Source organism: Patagioenas fasciata, chromosome 1 (assembly GCF_037038585.1).
Source record: "Patagioenas fasciata isolate bPatFas1 chromosome 1, bPatFas1.hap1, whole genome shotgun sequence".
Taxonomy (NCBI): Eukaryota; Metazoa; Chordata; class Aves; order Columbiformes; family Columbidae; genus Patagioenas; species Patagioenas fasciata.
In genome coordinates, this window is record NC_092520.1 from 163,016,883 (window position 1) to 163,042,079 (window position 25,197).

The 25,197-nt window shown below is 37.2% G+C and overlaps 1 protein-coding gene across 6 annotated transcripts in view; it reads left to right on the forward strand.

Annotated features, from left to right (window-relative positions):
- The window catches only part of SYT1 (synaptotagmin 1), a 360,340-nt gene that overhangs the window by 207,678 nt on the left and 127,465 nt on the right, over window positions 1-25,197 (forward strand). For all 6 annotated transcript variants that reach the window (XM_071799493.1, XM_071799485.1, XM_065848537.2 and 3 more), the window contains one exon: window positions 20,007-20,195. In XM_071799493.1, the coding sequence (XP_071655594.1) occupies window positions 20,024-20,195 (172 nt within the window). In that variant the 5' untranslated portion in view covers window positions 20,007-20,023. The remainder of the gene's footprint in view (window positions 1-20,006; window positions 20,196-25,197) is intronic.

Genomic DNA, 25,197 nt, shown 5'->3' on the forward strand with positions numbered 1-25,197 from the left:
GTGGCAGGAACAGACACTGGGAAGGGGTTCAGCAGACAAGGCCTAAAATAACACTTAAATGTAGGTGCATAATGAAGAGAGGATAAAGGTGATCATAGGTAGCAGCTGCACAAGGCAAAACTACATTTCACAGTAATTGTAGTAGCCTACTTGTGTCATCATAGGTTCAGTGCCATCCATGCTCTCTACTTTCTTCTGAGATTCTGTTTCTCTATCAGTTTTCTGGCAATGACAGCAGGTGCTCTTAGGACTAATATGATGTGTCCAGATTAAGAAGAAAATGCTGAAAAATACAAAAATGCCTAATTAGATCACGAGGGGACTGGATAACCTGAATTCTACAAAAAAGAACAAGCTTGTTCACTCTAGCAAGAGGAATATTGAAAAATATTGGTGATATAAATACTAGCAGGGGAAAAACATCGTTGAAACTAAAAGACAACTCTGGCCATGAATACACATAGACTGGAAATTAAAGGAAGCTTTCCAACCATGAGAACAATGAGATTCAGGAACAATCTTCCTGTGAATGTAGGAAGAGAAACATCCTGAACTGAATTTAAGAGGATTTTGAAAAAATTCTCAAAAGGACTGTATGACACAGTCAAGTACTTGCATCTCACTTTGCCTTATCTCCCACCTGACTTTCACATTGGATTACATTCTTTGAAAACTGAAGGGGTTTTAGTGTTTTTATAGTATTTGAGAACATTTTTCTAAAGTGCTTGTTTACTCATATATGCATCATCTCTTACAAAACGTCTCCTCGGAAGCATTTTTTGTAAAAGTCTGTCTATAAAAGCATCCGTTTAACCCTTTTCATGTCCTTGGAGTTATTTTCACAGGGTTTTTTTTTAGTTTTTCTTATGGATAAGTGGGGGGTGCTCTGTTCTACCTGTTGGAATTATTTCAGAGCCCATAGAAAAATCGACAAATTTTCTAAAAATAAAAAAATATATATTTGCTCATTCATATGATCTTAGCCCTCTGACACAATTAGACTGGGTTCTTTTAACACGGGAACAGTGAACTAAGCTTGCATAGCTCTGTGAATCAGTCATTCTCAATAGTAGCAGTTTTCAGCAGCTTTATTCTTTCCCCTTTACTTGTTTTCCGGTGTAATTGGACTGCGCATTGTTTAAGCTTACCCACACACTCCTATAAGATGTTATGTTCCAGAAAATGAGTGCTTCGCTGTTAGACTGTACCTCTAACAGTCTCCAGTCTGTAACTCCAGTGCACGACCCTATTTTGTCTGCCGTTGTCACTGGGTTGCCCTTAATTATATTGATATATTCAAAGACTTCCCATATGTAAAAGACTGAAATGCTGCATCATATTTTGCTAGTATGTTTTCTCTTCCATTAACATTTCTTAAAATGCCTTGGAATTTTGTCACAGTGCCTTCATACATATGCATGACGTGTCGCTGCAGAAGACAGAACTCTTTATTTTTAGAACTTATGAAAAATGCATCCAAACTTCAAAGATGAATTAGAAATCAAGATTTCTGATTAGATATTTTGGGATTCAAATCATATGAGACCACTAGAATGTAGACAATAAAAAGGGTGCTATTAATGTGTCTTCAGAGAGAGAAAATATCTTGCTTATATCCCAAGCACGCTTCTAAGCATTTAGGAGACAGGAAATACAAAGCATAAACTAAAATGACCATTTTGCTCCCTACAGTTTGTAGCTTGTGATAGTTTTAATATGATTTCATATTGTTTCTTTCCTGCTAAATCACTAAAGATGTGAAGTGTCCTGGAATAATCCATGTTCTATACATCAGAATTCACTGAAAAATAAACAAAAACGAAACACAGCATAGTGTCATGATTTAAAATTCCTATAAGCATTGTGTGCAGACATAAATAAATTTGAGGGTTGAACTGCTTTAATAATACCTTTATAATAAATGTAACATTATTATCTACTCTTTGCTGGAAATATTTGTTTTGTTACCAGGTGGAAATCCACGAGCAGTTTTGTAAAGCTGGAAAATTTTTATTAACTTTTGGCTCTCACAGATGTACGAATTTAAAGTCTTTACAAGTTAATGATTTTAATTAGTTATTTAAAATATAAATCAAATACCACAGCCCATTGCTAATCGGCGTTTACTGAATTTTGCAGTATTTTGTATTACAAATATTCGTCTGACTTCTCAAAAAAAAACAAATAACAGATTTATTGTGAAACCTATTACGTTTATATGTTTATTGAACTGAAATAATGGGCTACCTAGACCTAGTAGTATAAAACCAAAAAAATAATGAATAGAAATTATTCTAAATTTTGAAACAGAAGCATCTTGCAATGAGCACATAGAAATGACAGAACTGGATACCCAAGGGTAGAATTTGCAAACAAACATTAACATTCCAAGTCTTATGCTTGGTACCTTTAAGTCTTTATTTTCGTGTTTTCAACGGAAAAATCCAAGGTTGTTAAATTTGTGGAGGCTGTGAGATTATTGAACTATGTCCAATGCCTACATAAGTGTCGCCGTTTGAAAGTGATTCACCAGTTTGATTGTTCAGTGATTATATAGTATGCCAGAGGAGGTCTCTCTTCTGTGCTTAGGAGCTGAACCCCACAAAAAAACCCTGCTGTGCAGCTTAGAAGCTGTCCAGCAGAACAAAGATGTCAAACCAGAATCTGCTTCCCGTTTTTACCCCCCAAAAAACTTTCTTGGTTCAGAACTGTCCTTATCTGCATTGGGCCAGTTCATTAACAGATAATGTTTGCCTGCCCAGAGCTCTGCTCATTTACAAAATCTGCACATTAAGTGTAGTATTTACATAGTTCTCACTCACACTTCTCATAGCTCCTCCTAAAACAAGTAAGGTGATTACTGCATACAAGAATAATCCCATTTTTTACTACTTACAGTTTATTCTCTTTAAGGAGCAAAACATTTCAATGAGATCTACCCGAAACATAAGAAATTTGCTATAGTCTGCAGTTTGAGATGTACTCTGTAAATACTGCCCTCAGGCATTCAAAACAAGAACTATGATTTTTATTGAGTGGCTAATGTGGAGAGATTATTTTCAAACATTAACTCATCCTTTTTCCTCTGCTTTATATACCTGCCTTACTCAATAAAAATAAAGTAAAACAAATAAACAAAAAACTCCACACCAGGCAATAAAAACCAAAGAATCACAGAATGTTAGTGATTGGAAGGGACCTCGAAAGATCACCTAGTCCAGTCCCCCTGCTGGAGCAGGAACACCCAGATGAGATTACACAGGAAGGTGTCCAGGCGGGTTTTGAATGTCTCCAGAGTAGGAGACTCCACAACCTCCCTGGGCAGCCTGTTCCAACGTTCTGGAAATTGAAAGATTCATTTAAAGGAAAGGATGATAGACAGGAACATACAAAAACCTTAGCCTTGAATATACCAGGCACTAGATGGTGACCATTAAAATTACTTCAAAGCAATAAGCAATACTTTACTACAGGATGGAAGAAGCAGTTAGTCTAACATCAGAAGTGAATTGGGTTGTTTAACTTCTCGGCTTCTTGAGCATTATAGCCATTTTAGTATAATTAAATGAAGATGAGTTGGATGACTATTACTTTCCCGTATTTAGAGGACCTAACCATGATTCATACTTTGTGTGTAAACTATGCAACAGAAATGTAGTAGAACTTGGAATATGGCCAAGCACTATTCTGTGTTTAGGAGTATAGAGAAATATAGAGATTTACTATACTAGATTAAACCTATATTCCATCCAGTTTAATACAGGTTAGTCCCCATCCAAGACAGTATATAATGTCGGGCAGTATTTAGAGTCAGATGCTTCAAATAGACATGCAAGAAATCCTAAACCAGCTTGTTGTGGAGTAATCTGTCGCCTGGGAAATTACTCCTAACTCTTCACTGCTGACAGTTTGATAAGTGCACAGAGGAAAGAGACGTTGTGGCTTTCCAAGGGTAGTGAAGGTAGTTTCAGAAAAAAAGATTCAGTGTGTGAGAGAAGACTGTTTATGTCACATTGCAATTCACGTCCCAAAGGGTACATCCAATATCTCTCCGTTTACACAAAATACTTTTTTGTTTTTCCTCTCTCTCATCTCAGGAGAGAGAAGTTCTTGGTTGTGTCTGCCTAAAACATAATCAAAGAAACTTGTTAAAATATAAACCCAGAAGAGTTTACAGAGATTTATGTTAACAAAAGTTGAAAATTGGTCCTGATAGGTTCTCAAGATGCAATTTCCTTTTACCTTTTCAATACTAGTTTCCATTTCAAGGGGAAATGGTGGGCTCAAAAATATAGCCAATTAAATTCTGTACAGCATCATTAGGCTGCAATACACAATGAGATGAACAGGACTGCTAAAAACCAGTCCTTTATTTTCTATGCTATTATAATGAATTTTCTTACACAGTTCTTTTAACAGTCCCATGTTCTAACGAGACAGCCATTTTAAATTAAAATTTCCATCACTCCTAAACATTTGTGACTCATGAAAAAGACCTGAAAATAATTGGTTATTATTCACTCCAGCTATGCTAAATGAATAGATTTATTTGCTTCTGCTGGAGTTGAGCAGTTGAAGTTACATTCTGCAAACTGAACCACTTCCCTTCCTTAGCCCATTAGATAGAAGTGAAGTATCAGGATCTATAAATGCATTCTATCAAATTCTTGTTTTGTACCATAATTAACATTATTTGTTGTTTCCTTGTTTGTTTCTTTCTTTGTTTTGTTGTTGTTGTTCTAAGAGGACAGTCTCTGCATCAAGGACTGTCTTAAGTCTTCTGTAACTGCAGACCCATTCCCATGTGTAGGTAGACTGAAGAGGAGGCAAGTTTGCTGGTGAAGTTGCGCTGTCTTGTGAAATCAGGTGATGCAGGCTGACAAAGGCAGTTTCTACTAGGATAATGGCGTATCTTACAAGTTTTGCTGACATATTTGCACTGCAGAGATCTGCTGGCATAGCTGTGGCCTCAGCTCCATAAGCAAAACTGAATGAGAACAGAGGATGGAAGGGACAGCCAATGAGAGGAAGGGGAGTTAAGAGTAAGAAAAGGGTTTGCTGCATAGCAAGAGAGTTATGAAGGTGTAGGAGGAGAATTTTCAAAGGCATGAATGATAGCTAAGTGTCTAAATTTCACTTTCTGCTTCTGAAAATCTCTTATTAGACAGAGACTGAGGTAAGAGAGGGGAAGAACAGAGAACAGGAGAGAATGTCTGGAGGAGGAATCTAAAGGGATAGGCTGAAGATGGTTAATGAAGCAGAGAAATGTGATTCTTGGAGTAGCATGAGTCACATATCAGGATAAGAAAAAGGAGAACGAAACAACAGCCATGACCAAAGGGAAGAGAAAAGGTTAAAAACACCAAATAAGTAGAAGAAACTTAGCATTCAAAAAAAAGGCGAAGTACTTTATTTAAAAAGAAACAGACATTAGTGCAGGTTGTGCTCAGGTATCCAGTGATGACAAGGAGAGTGTATGTGTCTAACCTTGCCTGCACGTAGATGCTGCTGCAATGCACCACAGGGTGCTGGTTCTGAATATCTAAACTGAAGGTCTCTTAGAACATGTCATGGCTTCCACTGAGACTGCACATGTAGATGTCAGGTGTAAATGCAGCCCTAAGTGCCTTTTTGGCTAGTATGTATATTTAAACCTAACTCACAACCTTTGTTATTGACCAGGTTCTCATTTCACAGCAGGTACCACTCTCCCATTTTGCCACAGGGTGGCTTGTCACAAGAAGTGTGAGGAGGCTTCAACAGAAGGAAGCAAACTTCACCTACTGTACCACCTTTGCCTGTCAGAAAGGATTAAATAGAGAAATAAATATACCTAACTGTCATGTTTCTAAACACTGCTCTAAATTCTAGGCAATAATCACCCTTGGTAAGCAGAATGTAGATACCTGAGACCCCAGTCTCCATTAGTTCCCTGCTGTCTTAAAACTGGTTTTGTAACAAGGCAAAGCACGTACTGTTCTTTTCCGGTGTAGACTAGATTCAGAAACTACTGCTGCTAATACTAAACTGTGCTGTAAAGTAGCTGTACTGTAAATCTAAAAACTCTTGATTCAGGCGTTCCAAAGGACTCAGTAAAATATTTAATGATCATATAACTTGAGGTTATTGCTATGCTGGGTAAAAAAACAGAAATATAAATGCTTCAGGGGTATCTTTGAGAGTCTTCAGTGTTCTCGTGGCATGGCTGTAGGTGAGTTCCCTCTGCAGTGAGCTCTGAACAGAGGACTTAATGCTGTAGGGTAGTTCTCATCAGCCGCAGTGTCTCACCTTCTAGGTCCCCGCTTTGAATCCAGCCCCTTCTGTCAGCAGTAAATGCTGCTGTGTTGAACTATTCCCATGTCATAGGCAATGTGCATTTCTCAAAATTTATGCCATCACAGCTTCCTTGGTGAAGCTGCACTAATGGGCTACGTCACCTCCCTGAGTTTTATTCCTTAAACTGTCCCCTGATAATGATAAACTCATGGGGCTGAGATGTGGGATAAACAAATAGCTAGTGAAGCAATCACTGAGCTCTAGTCAGGAATCTGAAACACAGAGAATAAGAAATGTTTGAGTGAGAGAGGTAAAGAATACTTGTTGAATCCAAACTAACTGAAAAAGCATCTTTGCACTACACAGTTTTGACTAAAGTTTCCCCTTGCGTGCAGGCAGCAGCATTCCAGTGCATCAGCCCTCCTCATCCTTTCCTCCTTCTTCTACTGAAGTTACAGCCTCCAATTTGTTCCCATTAGCAACACACCCTATCAGCCAGTCCCTGGCTGATATTGCAGTTCTTTGCTCTTTAGCATTTCTTCTACCAGCGCCGACAGTGTTTCAGAGAGATGACACTCTTCCTCTTTTGAGACTGCCAGCTGCCACTATATTTTCTTCTCTCCCAATGGTGTATTTTGGCAGTAGATTTCTTTTGCAGCTGTGGATACAATTTGCATTTGGAGAGGATTGGTTTAGAAAGAGAAGGTATTTAACAGAGCTAACAATTATTGTTTTCAAATGGTTGGAAAGGTGATGAAAATTGCAGTTAGTGCTTGTGCTTGTGGACTAAAAACAAATATCACTCGTTGCCATAAGTGCTGCTTCTCTCTCCTACTGAGACAGCTGGTAATGGCTGAAACGGAGATGCCACATTAGCCCAGGTTTCAATAGGAAGGGACTTTCAGTGGGGACTGGTCCAGGTTTGTTAAACTCTTCAAAGCGAGCTGGACTGCATGTGTGTAGGACAAGGAAGCTGCAGTTGTTCTGACTTCTGAGGAGATAACTTGGCTTTTGGCTCTTTAGCTGCTCTGTGAACTTAAAACTGATGTTTTTATAAAGGGCACAGGGAGGGAAAAAGTGCTAATTAGTGTGTGTTTTAAAGGAATTAGATACTACACTTTGCCATTTACATAAAAAGTCTTTTTGTCTGGGTTTAAACAATTTTAAATTATCCTGTTTATATTTCTGGCAGCAAAAATATGAAAATAATGAAGTTCAAAATTATGTTGTTTCAGGCTTTTATCTCCTTTTTTGCTAGCAATTAATAACAAACAAACAAGAATTACAAGCTTATAATTAAAGGTTTTAGTAGTTGCTGCTTCATTTAAAATGACCTTGAAGTGGTATTCTTCTCTTCTTCCTTCTTTTCCCTTTGCTAATGTACATTCCAGCAGGGCTAATTCCTCTTTTTTCTTTCTCCAAGGGCTTTGTTGCACAAAGGCAAAACTCTGACTTTTGTCTCTTCATATTTATGATAATCTTTTTCTTGTCACATTCTTAACATTTTACTGCATCCACTTTCATTCCATTGTGAATGTCCCTTGTGCTGTAAGTCCAATTTTCTGCTTTTACCTCACAGTGCTTAAACTATCCATTCTATTCTGCTCTGTTTTCATCAAGAACCAGCCCTTAGCAACTAGATAACAGCCTGATACTGAAGATTTCTTCTTTTCACACACTATAATACATCTTTTCTCTTCCAAAGAGGTTTCTGGAGCTCATCAAATGCCTGTGCTACAGAACAATGCATCCATGTGATTTCTCTCAAATATCTTTCCTCTTCACAGAACTTTGAAATGCTAACTTATTTATTACTCTCTTCTAAGGAGAAAGCAAACAATTTCATCAATCATTTTGAATCCTTTTGTGCTCCCTTTTTATAATGTAGGTATAATCTTGCGAAAGCTCTTGGCTGCAAGTTTTTTTAGAGAAAGCCAAGGATTTCTTTAATAATTAGTGCTACATTTGTTATAGAGGACCAAGCATTATCATTTGATTTCAGTCCTGTGTTTACATGCTTTCATAAAGATAAAATGCCAGTGCCCCACCACAGAAACACATGCATTGAAAGGGTCTTAAAGGTGATGCTAGTCTCCCTACCTCCTGCTTCTGTTTTGGCTCAGTATCCTCATCCTTTTCCAGAGCAATACACTTTGATTTACAGTTTGAAAAACAGCTACCAGAGGCTGGAAATGAAGTTAAAATTGTCACTTGTCTGTCCTGGTCGCTTCCTCCCGGTGAGCACACGGAGCAGCAGGGAGCGTTATCTCTGCCTTGTGTCATCCTCCTTGCTGGTCAAGTTTACCAGCCAAGCACACGACCTTGGAGGATGTGTAGCTTTAGTGCTGAAGCTCCCCAGCTGCAAGTCTGCTGTGCCACACCATGCTCAGCAGGCCACAGACCTCATACTAGTAAAAACAATACTATTTTTAGCTAGACATTCGATAAAGATGCATAGTTGTACAACAGCTATGGTGACCTAAAAAAAAAAAAAAAGTGAGAACTGAATACATAACTAATTGTATTTGTTCTGTGCTCTGTGATGACAGATAATCTTATTTTCCATGCACATATGATCAGTAAGTTTTTTGGTTTCGTTTTTAAATGGCTGACAATTATAGGTTAGGGTTCGTGACCAATAAATGGTTATAATGCCAGAGGTGTATATAGAGCTTCACAATAAACAAAATGGGGAACAAAAAAGAAAACTGAACAAACAAACCAAAAAAAAGGCCTTATCACATTGAAGCATCAATTAGACAACATGATCATCAAAGAAAATAAGATCTGAAACAGAACAGATTGTTTGAAATATATCAATAAGATGACTACATGAAGTAGAACTCTTAGTTTCTCTCATGTTCATTTACTCACTTAAAACTGTTGTTTTTCTCCACGAATGCTAACTGTATAGCACTTAGCGTACACGCAGCCCTTCTTCTGATATCCCAGCTGGACAATTAGCTCAATCAACCAAATCTACAGAAAAACTTAGAGTATGTGACAATGTGCACTAAGGTGTTTAACTGCTAGAGATCCAACTGCAATAGCAGTACCTGCTGATCTCAACCTGTAACCATCCTGTAGCCTAGGAGGTGTTCACGGTGGTCCAAGTTTAATTATGAGTAAGTTAAGTAAAATTTGCTTGAGTTTCCAGCTAAAAACATGAAAAACTGCATTACCCTTCTTAGAGGCTTTTTATTAACAGCACGTTCCCCCCAGCAAGCACTGAGTCAATGGTTTAAAACAAAGAGCACTGTATTGGGCAGAAGGAAGAAGCGCTCAGAACAAAATTGGGAAAACCAGCAATAGCAATAAATCAGCCATGCCTATTAAGTAGGATTTCTATCTCCCTCAGGTTGTTTTGGCAATAGCACTAACCTTAGTTGCCCTCCTGCAGCAGTAAGTGGCTAATGAGGCAAAATAGTCTATCAATCACTGCCTCAGTCAGAATGCTACTTACTGCAGACTGTTGTCCAAATTTAGGGTAGATCCATCCCTCAGTCTAAAAGGGCAGGATGCTCTAGGACTTTAGCTGCCATCCTAGATGAGGCACTCAGGAGGACTTCTTTCGGAATTCAGCCCAGGCATCTCAGTTGGCTCCAGTCCACCAAGTTCCTTTCAAAGCTGTGCTGAACTTCCAGATGGAAGTGGCAAATATTCATGACCCAGAAGGGTCATACCATCAGACAGGGACACTGGACTGCTTTTGTCATCCTATTTATACAAGCAGAGTGAATCCAGGTTGTGGATTTGATTAGAGCATCCCTGATGCTGTGCATCTAAAAACCCCTACTCTCTACAACCCTAGGCTGTATCATCGCTTTAAACCAGGCTTCCCATATAACATCCAGAAGATGTGAGTATCTCAAAATGGGTTGCTCAGCAGCCAGCATGCTGAGTGAGAAGCTGCCTAATCAGCAGGCTGTGCTAAGAACAGGAGTGACTCATAAGTCCTTTGAACTGTCTCCAGCAACTTCTTCCAGGTGATATTTGCGTCCTCTCCTGAAGGTGGGCACACAGGTCATTTTTTCAAAAGCTGAAGAGTGATGATTGATGACTCTTCCTTTTCACAGAAGCACAAATGAATGGAGGCAGCAACCCTGTTGTATGCAAAGTTCAGTGACAGGTGAACTCACTCAGTGAAGGTAACCTTAGGCTAAGGTTACCAAAGGAATTCAAGGCTACATCATGTGAGCTTTTTCTGGTCTAGAGAAGAGGTGGGGACGTGGCCACACCAAGCATTTCCATGTGCAAAAAACCTGAAGGTTTTAAATTTCTGAAAATCCCTGAATTACTGTTCAGTCCTTAACAACATTTAAACAGAAAATATTCCATTAGTTTTAATTTTTCCTTTTGTTACTTCCTCATCTTTATTCTGAAGTTGTTTTCTCTAGTATTGCTCTTGTATGAGTCAGATGCAACATTATTGAGAATGAGATCCTTGCTAAATTGTTCATCCACAGAAATAATGGCAGAAAAACAGTTGTACTAACAGCAGAAAGTAGTGCTTAAACTAATACTTTATAAACTGCCTCAATTTATGGTTATCTGTTGTTAAAATAATTTCAGACACATGTAAGGGCGTCTTTTAAAAAATGGCTTTCCAAACCACTGTAGGGAATGCATGATTATTAATCTAAAATTGGGATCTTTTTTTGTTTTCTTTTCAGTAGGAAAACGTTACAAGTTAGGAATTAATTGTCACGTAATTGATTGATAATTTTCCCTCCTGCTGTGTGCAGAAAGCTATTGGATGATGGCATGTCATTCTCAACAGAAGGAAAAAATACCAGTCATTATGGGACAATTAGTTCCAATTTCCACTCTTTTTCTTCCACGTGCTGATAAGATTGCCTTCAAAGTGTAAGTACGATAATTAACCATAAATATCAAGTAACTTTTTTAATTTTTAACTTAAAAAACAAATCTAAATGCAGATGGTTCCTATCCCCCCATGCTCTTTTTTTCTGGACTGATGACATTCACAAAACAGTAATTTTTACATAACTGCAATTTACAGAACCTGTCACAGTCAATCAGCTCACGCTCATGGTTTAGCAGCATTGTTCCTGATTTCAGTGCTGATATGATATGGCTGAAGAAAACCCTGAAAAATCTGTTTTATCAGCATCTCAATTTATGATAATTGTGTGTTTCCTCACATACCCACCATCTGTTTACAAGAAAATTCTTGGACTTAAACTGTCATTGTTTGTTTTATTAATAGTGAAATCATAATACTTGATCACTGTATAGCAAGTATAGTAGCATAGCATTAATGCACACATGGGAGGAATATACCTGTGATACTATGTACAGAGATACGTATTTGTGTACACACTGGTACTTTACACGTATCTGATTGGTATCTGTGTGTTGAACTACTGAGATCTTTTTAAATGCATCTACATGGAAAGTCTGAATCTTTTATTGCACAGAATTTGCAAAGCTTGATCTACAAAATTCACTCACATGTGAGTATTTTTCCCATTAGTACACTTGGGTGATGCATTTTAAAGCTTTAATGCCAAATACCAACTGTTTACATTTTTCTAAATGCCAACCATGTAATTTCATCACAGGATCCGAAAAACTAGCTGAGCTGTTTCCTTCTCTTAGCTACCACCAAGTAATGCAGCCTAAATTTCATGTGCTTGGCTACAAGGACAGAATCCCATGCCTTCAGCTGTAACTGTGTAATCTGCAGTAGGTTCTCAAAGACATCGTTAGCTGGTCATTGAAATTTAGTTTATAATTGCATTCATGATGCAGAGGAGGAATACAATCTTATTGTGCTCTCCTTGTTTTCTTAGCTTTTTGAGACTGCAGATGTAACAGGGAAAATCACACTTCGTGGTGAAGTTGGACTGTGGTACTCATTAAATTCAGCGTATATGACTGAGTGTACATAGAGAGCAGATCTTTTTTTCAGAAAGAAGGTGCCATTTTTATATAGTCACTTGTCAGAATAAAATCACACTCTGAGGTGCCAATTATTTCACAACCTAAGTCCAAGACTTAACTAATCTGTGAGGTACCACTGAATTGCACATCTCAGCTCCCCATATTTGGTTCCTTAGTGCACGTACCATCCTGCTTGTTCCTAATTAATTTTACTAACCCCGTGGTTACGGAGTATAGAAATTGGGACACATAGGCAATCTCAATAAAAGGAAAATTCAAAGGGGAGATAGTGAATTTAGAGCTATGACCTACAGATAATGAAACAAGAATGTTAATAGCATTTCTCTGTATTCTTTTACAATTTCTGTTGTCTTGTTCCCCATGAATTTTACCACGTCGTAGTTAATCTCTATGGCACTTCACTAGTTTATAGTCTTTATTAGAGCCATTGATTGGACAGGAGCCAAATATGTGAATATAAATTAATTTTATGTAATGTACACAACAAGCATTTTATTGATATAAAGGGCTTCATTATTTGTAGGATTACTCTAAAATGGTTTTGGAACAGTGGAATTCTCTGTGGAATGTATTAGAATTTCATGCTTAAATGCAGTTGAACACTAATTTTTATAAGAATTCTTTTGTCTTAGACTTTTGTAAAAGGGAAGTCTGGAAGTAAATACCAGGGGAGTAAAAATGCAGATCACAGCTTGAGGAAACAAGATGCAAGCATGAAAGATGGCAGAATGATCATGTGGGAGGAAATTACTGTAGTTTCTTTCCCTTATTCCTATTCATAACTAGCTATTATCAAGGACCTCAGTCATTTAGAAACAACATTTGCAGTTGTAGAGGAAGACAGAGCGGTTAAATTATACATATTCTGATGCTTTGACAGATTGGGTAACCTCACTGCTGCTGAAACACGACAACAATGTCAACATTCAGAGAGACAGGGCTGTCTCTAGCCCCACTACCTCTGAAAACCAAAGAAATATATTACTAAGAAATATCATATACTTAGGGTAAAACAAGAGTTTCAGAACATGGCCAGGGAACCAGACATTTATACGGTGAATCTCTGCAAGGGACTCACTGCTCCTGACTTGCTGCAATGCTCCTTGCTCTGGATGTTTCTTGATGTTTCTCTCTAAGCTGCTGTGACTAACTTTTCTGGCTCCCGTGTGCTCCTCTGCATTGCAGGAGCAGAAGTTTGAAGTACAGTCAAAAAATTGTGGCTTTTAGCTTAAAGGAAAATCGTGTTGCATTCACCCTTCCATTGAAATTAACAACAGTCTTACCAACAACTTAAGAAGTTAGTCTGAAAATACCATTTTGCATAACTTCGGTCTGCAAAATATACAGTGATTAACTGTTCATAGATTACATATTGGACTGAGGTTCTTTCTGAAAATGTGAGCCAAAATTTCTCTTGCACGGACTCTGCAACATAAGGTATTTTGGAGCCCTGTATGTTGAACAGTTCCACCATACTTAATAAAAGGTGACCAGGAAACTGAAACAGAAACATGTAGATTGTGCTGTGTACTGAGGAATTAGTCTTTCTCCAATCCATATCCCTCCCAAAATATTCAGATGGTTTGCTGTCCACTGGGAAGGTAATTTTCTGTGACATTATATGATTAGCTTTGAAACATTCTTAGAGATGAACTTGTAATGATTTCAATTAAATAAAATGTTTTTATTGTGACAGAGAACTGTGAACTATTCTGTGCTTTTTCGATATGTATTCTACGCTTATGAGATATACAGTGAATTTAAAAAGTGAAATAGGTTAAGAAAAGTACATAGAAATGTGGATATTATTTGAATATAACTCAGGTTTTCAGCATGAATATTAGACTGGAAATCTTACAATATTTCATTTCCTCATTACTTTTCCAGTGCTTATTATTGTTGCGTTGTCTGACTCTTTGAGAAGGACCCAGCTGCAATTCATAGCTACTTACACAAAACTTCTGGATAGCTACAATGCTGGAAGCACTGGGGATGAGAACTAAAGGGATGTCTCAAGAGTGAAGCAGAACATGTTTGAACCTACTGGGGGGAAAAAAAAAGTTTGGATTTGTCCATTAAGTTAGTTTCTTTCAACTGTTTTTCTAAAAATATTTGTTTCTATTTTAAGCAAATTCTGGAGAATGGTACTGAGCTTATGTCTAATAATTGGAAGATTTGTTGCCTGATCTAGGACTGTGCAGTCGATAACTCAATCTAAGTAGCTGCTGGCTCCCAGAACTTAACAGTTTTGACTAACTGTCAACAAATCTTTCTGCCAAGCTCTCCTTCTCCCTGCTATAACACCTTGGAGTTGCAGCACTTCTGCCTGACTTGGTATGTGACCTCTTTGCTACCCCGAAACTTGCTTAAACTTGTGCTCAGACATCCCCCCCCTCCTTGTATGTAGTGTCCTTGTCCCTGCTGACTCAGGACCTTTTGCTTTTCTTCTCACCTGCAGCACCGTGTTCCTGCATCCTGCCCCATGACCAGTGATACTCCTTTGGCAGGACACGCTGGCATTGTCATTTCTAAAACTCAACAATAAAGTAGCCATGGGCTTTTGGGGAGAGAGTTAGGTGCTTTATCTTGTTCATTTAGTCAAGCCAATGAAAGTATTGGTGTGGTATTAGTAGCAAGGATTGGAAATGAGAGTTAAAAGAGCTAATGTGCAGCTGGGATCCAGAAAGCATCAAGTGAATCGATGTTTCACATATGGCAGCATGAAGAAATCTCTCTCCTCCGCTGAAAGTGGTGCAAGGTCATTCTTGGGGGGGTTTGCTGGGACATTTCTTGTGCATCAGTAGCAGCACAGATAGGACACCTGACTCCCCCCACCCAGATTCTTCATCACAACATTTTTCCCCATTAAATGCTGTGCCTTTCATGTACTTTCTCTAAAGCGATGCTAAATCTGGATTGCATTGTAAGCCTTTGTGGTAGAGGTGAAAAGGCTGTTTTGTTATCACATCTTTACCGTGACCTTCCATTCTTCTGAAAATGTACTTACAGACCCATCTTTATGAAAAGCTAAGGAAGTCTCTTTTCTGAGCTTGTCTTTTAAAATAATGTCCATTACTGAAGCTAGAAAGATAGCGTATTTCATTAATAGGAAGATGAATGAGTGAAAAATGTATTATTAACATCCCAGAATACTTAAATCTAGGAAGAGATCATTTATTGTAGATATCTTTAGACATTCTGGTAATGTTCCCATCTTCTTAATGACAAATTAATTTCATTAAAAACATTCTAATGGAATAGGGTAAATTTTCAATGTGGTGTCAAGCCTTTCTCTGGTAACAGGGTGTGCTTAGCCTGGACGCATCAGCACTGAAAGCTCATAGTTTCTTCCTCTTTCAGTGCACAGGAGCAGTGAACAAAAACAACAGAGGAACACAACTGATGTTAACATGTTATTTTTTTTCTTTCTTACGTAAGTTTTGTGATCACAATTCAAGGTGGATGTAATTGCTGAGGTTAACATGTTTGGGATACTGAAAAGATAAGCTGTCCAGGAAATACCATTTCATCTTATAGATCCCGATTTACAACTTCTTAGGCTTCTTGAGGTCCAGTGACCAGCTCTACTACACTTACAGCATTAAACACTGAAAGAATGGTGACAATCACTTCTGAAAACTTACACAATTTCTCATAGTAACACTATATTTGTATGTTTTAGTAATTTCATTGATTTTAATTTTTAGTACGGCAGAAATACTTGAGAGGCAGCAAGGTAAAAGGACACTTTCCAGAAAATTTCTCTTTGGGAGGAAATTATTTGGTCAGCATGGAATGTCTGACATATTCACCATGTCACTCCACCCAGTTTGTATTCAGCAGATAAGAGTAGGAAGGAGTAAAAGTAAATTGTCTGAAATCCACCATGCAGAAGGAATGTCACCAATTTTATATCCATGGGATTAAGTATTCACTAAGTCCTTCAGCAGCAGGTATGGTATACCTGCTGTAATTATACCACACAGAAACCATAGAAATTCACTTTGTTGCCCTTTGGGCCTTTTTCTTTTTTTTGTCCAGTTTGTTTTATTGTTTGTTTGGGAGTTTTGGGCATTTTGGTTTGGGTTGGGTTTTTTTGTTGTCATTGTTTTGTTTTCTTTTCTGTTTCGGTTTGGTTGGTTGGTTTGTCATTCTATCATAAATTTCCCTGTGATTTGCGAGATGATACTCTACTCTGAGTTGCTTTCATTCCAAATCCTAAAGATCCCTCTTTCACGTGAATCGCTGTGGATATCCCACATCTCTCTCATTGATTTTCTCACTATTCAGTTTATTTTTAAAAAAGAATTTAAAACAAGTAAAATTTTCTCATGGGATTAGTCTCCTCCACACCTCACTTTGGAGATACCTAAATGTTTGCAAAGACAGGCTGCTGCCCCTGCAACACAGTCTCTCAGCTTTCAGATTTCCAGAGGCTACTCCATGCTCTGCAGTCACCTGTGCCTGAAGTCTTGATCGTCTTCTTTACTCCTCTTCCCAGAGACGCATGGTGTTAATTTGGGGGCTGTCCTATACAGGGACAGGGGTTGGACTCGATGAACCTTACGGGTCCCTTTCACCTCAGGACATTCTGTGATTCTATAAGGAAATCTCTTGCTTCTTGTGAACCTGATGACTGCATTTGTGTATTATTCAGATACTTTTAGATGAAAGGATGTAAAATGATGGAGAAGTTGGCACTGATATTAATTTTTGTCAGAATTTTTCTTGCATAGGGAAGAGTAAGTTTCCTCAAGGGTTCAAATAATCATCTCTGGATTTTCAGTCAACACTTGACTACTTCTGTATAGTGACAACAAGTATTACTTTGAAACATTCTATGTGTGTGTTCATTTCTGTGTTTTACATCTGTCTTATAATATTATATGGTACTAGCATGGGTGCACAGTAATATACCAAAGAATTCGCATGGTCAGGAAATGCAGTCTATGCTGTGTTTTAGAGAAGCATGTAAATACTTTTATTCATGCCTACAAATGTACTCTTACTTATGACTGAATGTTGCACACGCAACACGTAATTTTCATAACTAGCACTATAATAATTGTAGGGGACACTGAACATAAATGAAGTCTATGACATTTCATTTTTTAACCTGCAAAAAATTTTTGCTTCCAACTGCCATTTCATAAATGGTAGATAATCTGCTAGTATTTTGTAGATCTTTACCTTCGGTGATGCACTGCAGTGTTAAAGTGACCCCCTTTTTTTGTAAAAGGACAACTTAAATCTAATTATCCGGTACTCTGCAGTCTCTAATAGTACCACAGTGTTTATACCATTATTGTGGAAAGCTGCAGCATTACAATAATAGAAGCTCTCAGTTGTTATCTCTATAAGCGAGTGGGCATGTGCTCTTCAGAAAATTCTTTGCTGCAGAAAGCTTTTTCTGAGAAAAGATGCTTTTCCAGCCCCTTCACACCTATTTAAAATATCAGGACAGTGGTGTTGGCATGTAAAGGTCAAAGGCTTTGTAGCAAGTCTCGAAGTATTTGTGCATGCCTCATTAGATGTAGTGACCTCTAACTGCACTAGGACTCTACCGAGGATTGTTCCTGGAGATCAGAGGAATACTCTGTTTTGTTATTTTTTCCTTCTTTTAAATAAATGAGAGTGTAAAGCTTCGAATTTGTTCTAATATATTTTCAAACTATAGCTCCAAAACTGGAAGCAAATAAATTACATTTGCCTTAATTTTTAATTAGCTGAAAGTCATCGCTGCAAATTGTGTCTTCCATTACAAAACAAAATAGTCAACTGCCAGGCCTGAAATAATTAAGCAATATATTATAATTAAGCAACTTAATTTTGATTTAATTATGATATATCCAACAACTTTTCTTCTGATTTAACTGACATGCATTGACAAAATGCTGTAATATAAAACAGCACTAATGTCTACAGCTGGTGGCTCTGCATGTTTTCCTTCGTAGTATTTGGCATTCATCAGAGCATATGGAAAAAGTCTTCTAGTCTGGAATAGCTGACACGTTATTTCAAACTAGCCAAATTATGCACTACATGTTTTTTCCTGATTGTTATTTTGGGAGGCAGGTGGGGAAATCTTCACAGACATCAGACTTGAGCCAAAGTTCATGGATATTAACTGGAATCTTTCCATCGACTTCAGTCTGCTTTAGACAGTGAACTGCTCCCATGTTGTTACAGGCAAAAAGATAAGACTACATGCTGATGAAATATTTATGGACCTGTATCATATACATATTCTGTGTCAACATCAACATGATTTTATATTAGGCTAGAGACTGTGAGGGCAAAGGCAGAAGTGATGGGCAGGCAGGGAAAACTGCTTTATTCAGTGCTGCATCAAAAAAATTGCTGCAAGATATCCGCCAAATTGCTTCTTCGGAACAAGGCCAACCCCCTATTTAGTTAAAATCTTTTTTCATTGGATGAGAGTATTGGAGAATGGCTTCTACTCCAGGCTATACTTGTGCGTAAACTCCCGTTTAATGACAAGAATGATGAGGGTGATTGCAGAGGGTTCGCTCTGCCTGCAGTGAGGTCTGCGCTTTCATGGCTTCCTGACTGCAGGCTCATAGAAGCAAAGTTGAAGGACGGAAATCCAGTCCTCATCTTGATTTAGTGATTCGAGCACTCTCAGCAACATCCATGAAAACAGTCACGTCAGGCAGGAAAGCTCATGATTCATCCTACTTCATGCAGTTGGATGCTCTTATGCCCCTTTAATCTTGATGTGTTGCTTTTTTTTTTTCCTGTGGTGGTGTTTAAATTTCTCAGCAAAAGGTCAAAGGCCAAATGTCTTTTGGGGCTGAGAGCAATTGTACAATAATGAATGTTTGTTGTCTCTCAAACCCTCTGGTTTTCTGAAGAAAAACAGAATGATTATTCAGAGATATTTAGGATGCAGCAGAAAATCAGAACAATACGTTCAAAACCAATATGAACATTTCAGCCAGCCTTCTTGTGATATTGAAATTGCTTTGTGCGTGTCATCTAAGCTTCACCCCACTGGCCCAAAATTCTTTGCTGTGTAAGGTTTTGCAAAATGCCTGTTAAACAACATGAAATTTAAAATATGCGATTGTGGGATTATGATTGTGACAGCCTTTCAGATATTTCAATATGGCTGCATTTAGTTACCCTACAGATGTCATAGCTTCATGAATACACCAACGAAACAACTGAATAATTTAAGAGAATATTGTCAGTAGCAAATGTCACACAAAATAACTGGAAGGAAAATTGCCTTCAATAAGTGAAGATAAAAATGGATGCAAATCAATTTCTGTTTGATATACAACTTGCTTAAATAGGAAACAACAGGTTATTACTTTGACAGGAAATCTTAAAGTGTTTTTAGAATCACTTCATTTATTTTATGTAGAAACTCTGGCTATGATTTACACCTCTGTAACTCATAGAAAAATAATTCTGTAAATACACTGTGAAATTTGCACATAGAGAGCATTTATTACACAATTTGCCTGTACTTTCAAAATTGAGGAGCAAAACGTAAATCTGCATGAGATTTTAATAGGAATTTTGAGGTCTCGAATTCAGCAGTTCAGCTGGAGAAGAACTCTAAGCAATAAAATGATTCTGGCTGAAATTAACCCTGCAAAGGACTTTTCTCTCTTACCTAATAAATATTTTATGAAGAACATGAAGCAATATGCTGATGCAGTTAGATTTACCTAGTAAGCATGAGCACCAAGTGATATTCTGCGTAATTAGTCTTTTACTGATGGGAGACGCCTTTCAATGATTTTAATATATGTATATTTTTATTCCAACAGCTTAACCAGGGGTTAAAATGGTGAGTGAAAGTCATCATGAGGCCCTGGCAGCACCGCCAGCTACCACAGTAGCAGCAGCCCCTCCGAGTAATGTCACGGAGCCAGCCAGTCCTGGAGGAGGGGGAGGAAAAGAAGATGCATTTTCAAAGTTAAAAGAGAAGTTCATGAATGAACTGAACAAAATTCCATGTGAGTAAAACTTGATTGATTAAAACGCTTCTGTTGGCAGATTAAACATTTTCTTCTTTGTTAGTTATTTAGACAGCATACTAAATGTTTTCTAGTGAAAGTAGAAAAATCAACAGAGAATGCTGGTTTTGTAAGCTCCCCAGAATTAATCGCAGTATCAAAAATAGGATTGAAGTCATATGTAGTTCGAGTCTATTTTCGATATGTCAGATTGCCTTGATAATTTTTACTGATGAATTATTACTGAGTCATCAAAATTGTAATGGCAGAACTTCGCAGTGGCCATGGAACCAATAAGCAAAATATTTATTTACAGTAACAATTACAGTTTTGTGTTTATGCCAAATATGTGTGATGTGTCTACACGTACTATCTTAAAGCAAAATTTGGTCAAAACTCATAAAAGTGGATAAAGTGAGGAGACTGTGTTTCTTTGGAGTTTAGAAAATGTTGAAAAAGCAGCAAAATGACTTTTTAACAAGAAAATAGCTCTAATACCTCAATAATGTATGAGGATAGCTGTGCTTTTCCCACTGAGTAATTCTGTTAGCTGAGCCATTGAAGGTTTTTTGCATGAGTTCCTGTACCTACACAGAATACTTTAAAAGTATCAATGTAGATTTCTGTGAAGTCAGTAGGGTTAAAGTTAGCAGGGTTCTTTTGGTCTGTGCTAGAAAGTATTGATTCAAAGTTGAAGCATCAATTTGTTCAGGTTTGTAAAAAAAAATATAAGCACTAGCTTTTTGCCGGTGTTTATGATAATAGTAGAGTTCTTGAACATGTTTAGTATGTTTTATTATGCATACACTGGCATTAAATATACAACTAATTAAACATTGTCAATGTAGTTTCACATAATAAAGAAAAAAAAACATTTTTATTACTGACAGAAAAATTACCTAATGTTACAGGCAGATAATTTTGGCACTTTTGTAGATATGAGGGTGAAGCCTGTGTGTATATATATATATATATTTTAATAGCAGGTATTAGAAAGACATTCAATCTTTATTAATTTTTACTTCAGAAGAATAAGTAAAAGTAAAACATTTTCAGGGAAGTATTTTAGCATATGTAAGAGCTCATTTTAGAAGGTTATCATATGGATAAAGAAATATGTGAATGATAAGAATAGATAACAAATTAGAATATTAATCGATTTTTTATCATTGAAGTAGATCTTGGCAGTCTGGCAGATGTGGTTTTTGCAAAATTGATAGCAAACAGCTTTGCTCTGTCACTCAAAATTCTCACTTGCAAGAACTGAGTTGTTACAGTGGTAAGAAATCTCTATGTCATTGGTTTGGAAATCTGCACAGTCCATTGCAGACCATACTGAAATGAAATTGCCTGATGATAGCATGGGAGAAACAAAACTACGAGAAGAAAAAGAAGAAAAAACACAATACAAGACATTGAGGCAGAAATGGTCAGCACTTGAAACATTTTCGCTTTTAATTTTTAGCTGACCATGCTATGAGGTAGAGGACACTTTTATGTGGATATTTCTTTGTTTTTAAACTTTGATGATAACATTGCGAAGGCATGAATAGGTTTCTAGTGTATGGACTCTGTAATTGGCAGGTCTGGGAAAAGGTCTGTAGATGGACGGGAACTTTGAATGCATTGCTGGATCCTTATTTTCAAACAGCAGTGAAAGCAAGAGGAAAGTCCAATGTGGAGAATCTTTCCGAATACTTTTTTCCTTTTTTTATTTGGTGATTGAAGTGCTTGCTGAAAAAAGTGTACTAGGTGATAACACAACCCTAATTTATTATGAGATACATTTTAGTTACTATAAAATATGGTACCTTATGCTGATACTGAGACCAGAACATATTACACACATTTTAGAAATCCAGACTCTTATCCAAGATCATGCAGGTATTCTGTGGTGAGTGGAGAAATTAACCTGGGGTAGTCACAGATCCCACACCTATTGTCTGCTCTCCTTCTAGAGGCTGCAGATATGATTGGATCGTCTCAGCATCTCCACCAAATACCAGGACTGTTTAACATGACATTCAGTTGTGTATATATATTTTTTAAAATTTTGCCTTTTCAAAAAGGAAGTCAAATATTAATTGTAGCACAAAGAGGCAAAGGGCTTGGACATGGAATCTTTTTTTAAATATTTAAATATTAAATAGTGCCATTGACACGTTGAGGCATTTAATATCCCAAATAACTTAAGTTTTCCCCATTAAGAACAATATCAAATCGTAACGAGTAGATAATTAACAAGTCTAAATGTGTTTGTCATTTGTACGAGATCACCAAATAAGTTTAAGTAGTCTGTCTCTAAAATATTGAGGGTGGAAGGGGAGAGGAGAACCCATTTCTTTATCAGAAGGTTCGAGTATTTCCTTACTATTTGTTCATGTATGTCAGTAGTGAGTTGTCAGTGTGGTGGTGTTAGCCTGTTACAAAGCTGAGGATTTAATTGTGGTGGAAAAGTTGTCAGACCTTACCTCTTACAGATGGCTGCAAGTTTTGGAGGTAATTTCTCTTAAAACAGAGCAGAATGTGAATTTATTTCGACCAAATTGTTTTTATAGTGCCCTTCTGGAAATTTCTTGCCAGGTTAGAGAGAATGAAGATGGTGAATGGGCCTCACTGAGGCAGCACAGGTACTTGGGTCTAAGAACACTCCCAAGATCATGGACCAGGTTTTCCCTCTGGTAGATTCAAGCTGAAGACCTGACCCCAAATCATATGGCAGAGGAATGCCATAGTCAGCAAGTTCTCTAATTTTTGCAGATCAGTGACAAACCTGTTTTCTAGTTACTTGCTCATTTAAAACTCCTAAAGGCCTTGTCTTCCTCCCCATGTGACAGGGAAGGCTTTGACAGGTTACTGAGAGAGGACTTTTTTTCTCAGTGCTGTTTTCTGTGTGCAAGAGAGAAACAAGTAAATGTTTTAGTTGCTTCTGCCTAAGATGTCTGCAGATGGAAAATAAGCCATCATGATTTAGTGAATATATAATACCACAGAATATACCCATATTGTGAAAAAGCTCACTTGCTATCAACCTGGCTTGAGTGATAAAAAAGCTCAGCCATAGGAAGGGCTAATTTACAGTCTCCTCTTTCTGACTTTTCACAGAAACTACATAATATCAAGTTATGCTTATTTAAAAAAATCCAACATTAAAATAGTGCGATACATTATGAGAAAAGTAAAGGCACAGTAAATTACACTGAACTGAATAAATACAGTTCCTTCCATATGACTTGTAATAGAACAGTCATCTTTTTAAAATAAAGTATTTTGTAGAACACATAGAAGTCACAAGATAAATAGTCTAGACATACTTAGCTGACTAAAAATACCAGGATTCCAATGAAGATTTAACTTTGCAAAACTCCAAGATAGGGCCTGTGCAATTTAAATTACACTGATGTTTCCTCCTGTAATGTAAGGACCAGATAATTCTTATTTTATCGAAAACAGATGAATTTAATAGAATGAGGAAATAAAAGTTCCAAGAAGAACAGAGGTCCCATTTATTTTAGTATATATTTATTACAAGAGTAGTGATGCAATATGTAAACACAGTTAAAATTTTGATTGATGCAAGCAGAAATTCTGTTTTTTCATAGATTCGTGTCTCTTTAAAGTAGAATGTACCCCACCTTTTGTGGCAGGAGGGTGTAGACTGCCAAAAACACACAAATCATTCAGAATGGTGATATCCTAATATATATTTCACTCTGGATAAAGCAAGTGGGATCACTTTATTACAATGAGTCGTACAATAAAAGTGCAAAAAACCTGTGAGGTTACTGAGGCATAACTCTGAAGAATTTTTTTCTCTGTTACATAAATCTCTGCATTTTGGTTGTGAGTGCTTGGTTTGCATAATCACAGTACAGTTGTTTTTCCATAAAAGTCACTCTATCTTAATTGGTTCTTATGCTTTCTATCACAATTTATCTTTAATCGGAAGAATTTTTAAGCTGTTTACCAGAAGGAGAAAAAAGGCACCATCTCTGCTTTTGCGCTTTGCATTTTAAACATAGTAATTACAACACCTGAAAAAGGGGGTAAAAAAAACCCAGATAAAACGGCACTTACACGTCTGAAAAGAAAATTGCATTAAAAGACTTTATAAGATACATTGATTCTTTCCTTCCTCCTTCTCACTACTCTTCCATCTGTGCCTTTGTCTACAGGCTAGGAAAATATCTGCCATACATTTACAGTAAGTGAGTTCTAGCAAGACGATGGAAATGCAAGAAAGCAACAGCTTTTGGGCACAGGCTTTCAATGTCGAGATGCTGATACTAACCATACAAAAATAAAACTTAGCATCGATCAGCATTAGTTTACTTAACAAGCATCTTTGTAAAAGCAAACTGATCTTTATGTGTTTCCTGAGAACACATTCCTGTATGAACAGAAGACCTCATTCTGCCATTACGGTAAATAAAACAGAAAAAATCCCATAAAATTCCAGCATACATCCGACTGAATAACGATAATCTTTTAATGCTTCTCGTATAATCTTGAATAGCTGTAATACTGAATGCATTGAGTCCAGGATACTATCATTACTTCTTTAATAGGAAGTGATTGGATATTTCTAATAGTCTTTGCTCTCTTGCATTGTAATTGGATAAAAAATTACACTTCCGTACCAACCTTATTCAGAACTGTTTGGCTGGCTTGCAACTCCATTTGGCTCCAGTAGCTGGAGTTCCAAACTCCTGCATTTGATTCATTGGGTACAACTGACTGATAATCCCCCAAACCAGGAGCTCAAACCTGTGAGATGATTCAGGCTAAAACCCAATGTTCTGTGCAGGCTTGTTTCACATTCTGTTTGCACATATTCAGAGAAAGGTTTGTTTACCTCTGCTTGGCTTAGTGAATAACTGTCAAAACAAAATGGGACTGGAGGCTATAAAGGAAACCGTAATAAAAAATGTAAAAATAACTGGAAGACTAAGGTCTGGGTTAATACTAAATAGTATCTTAGTAATCTGAAGTCCAGACTTGT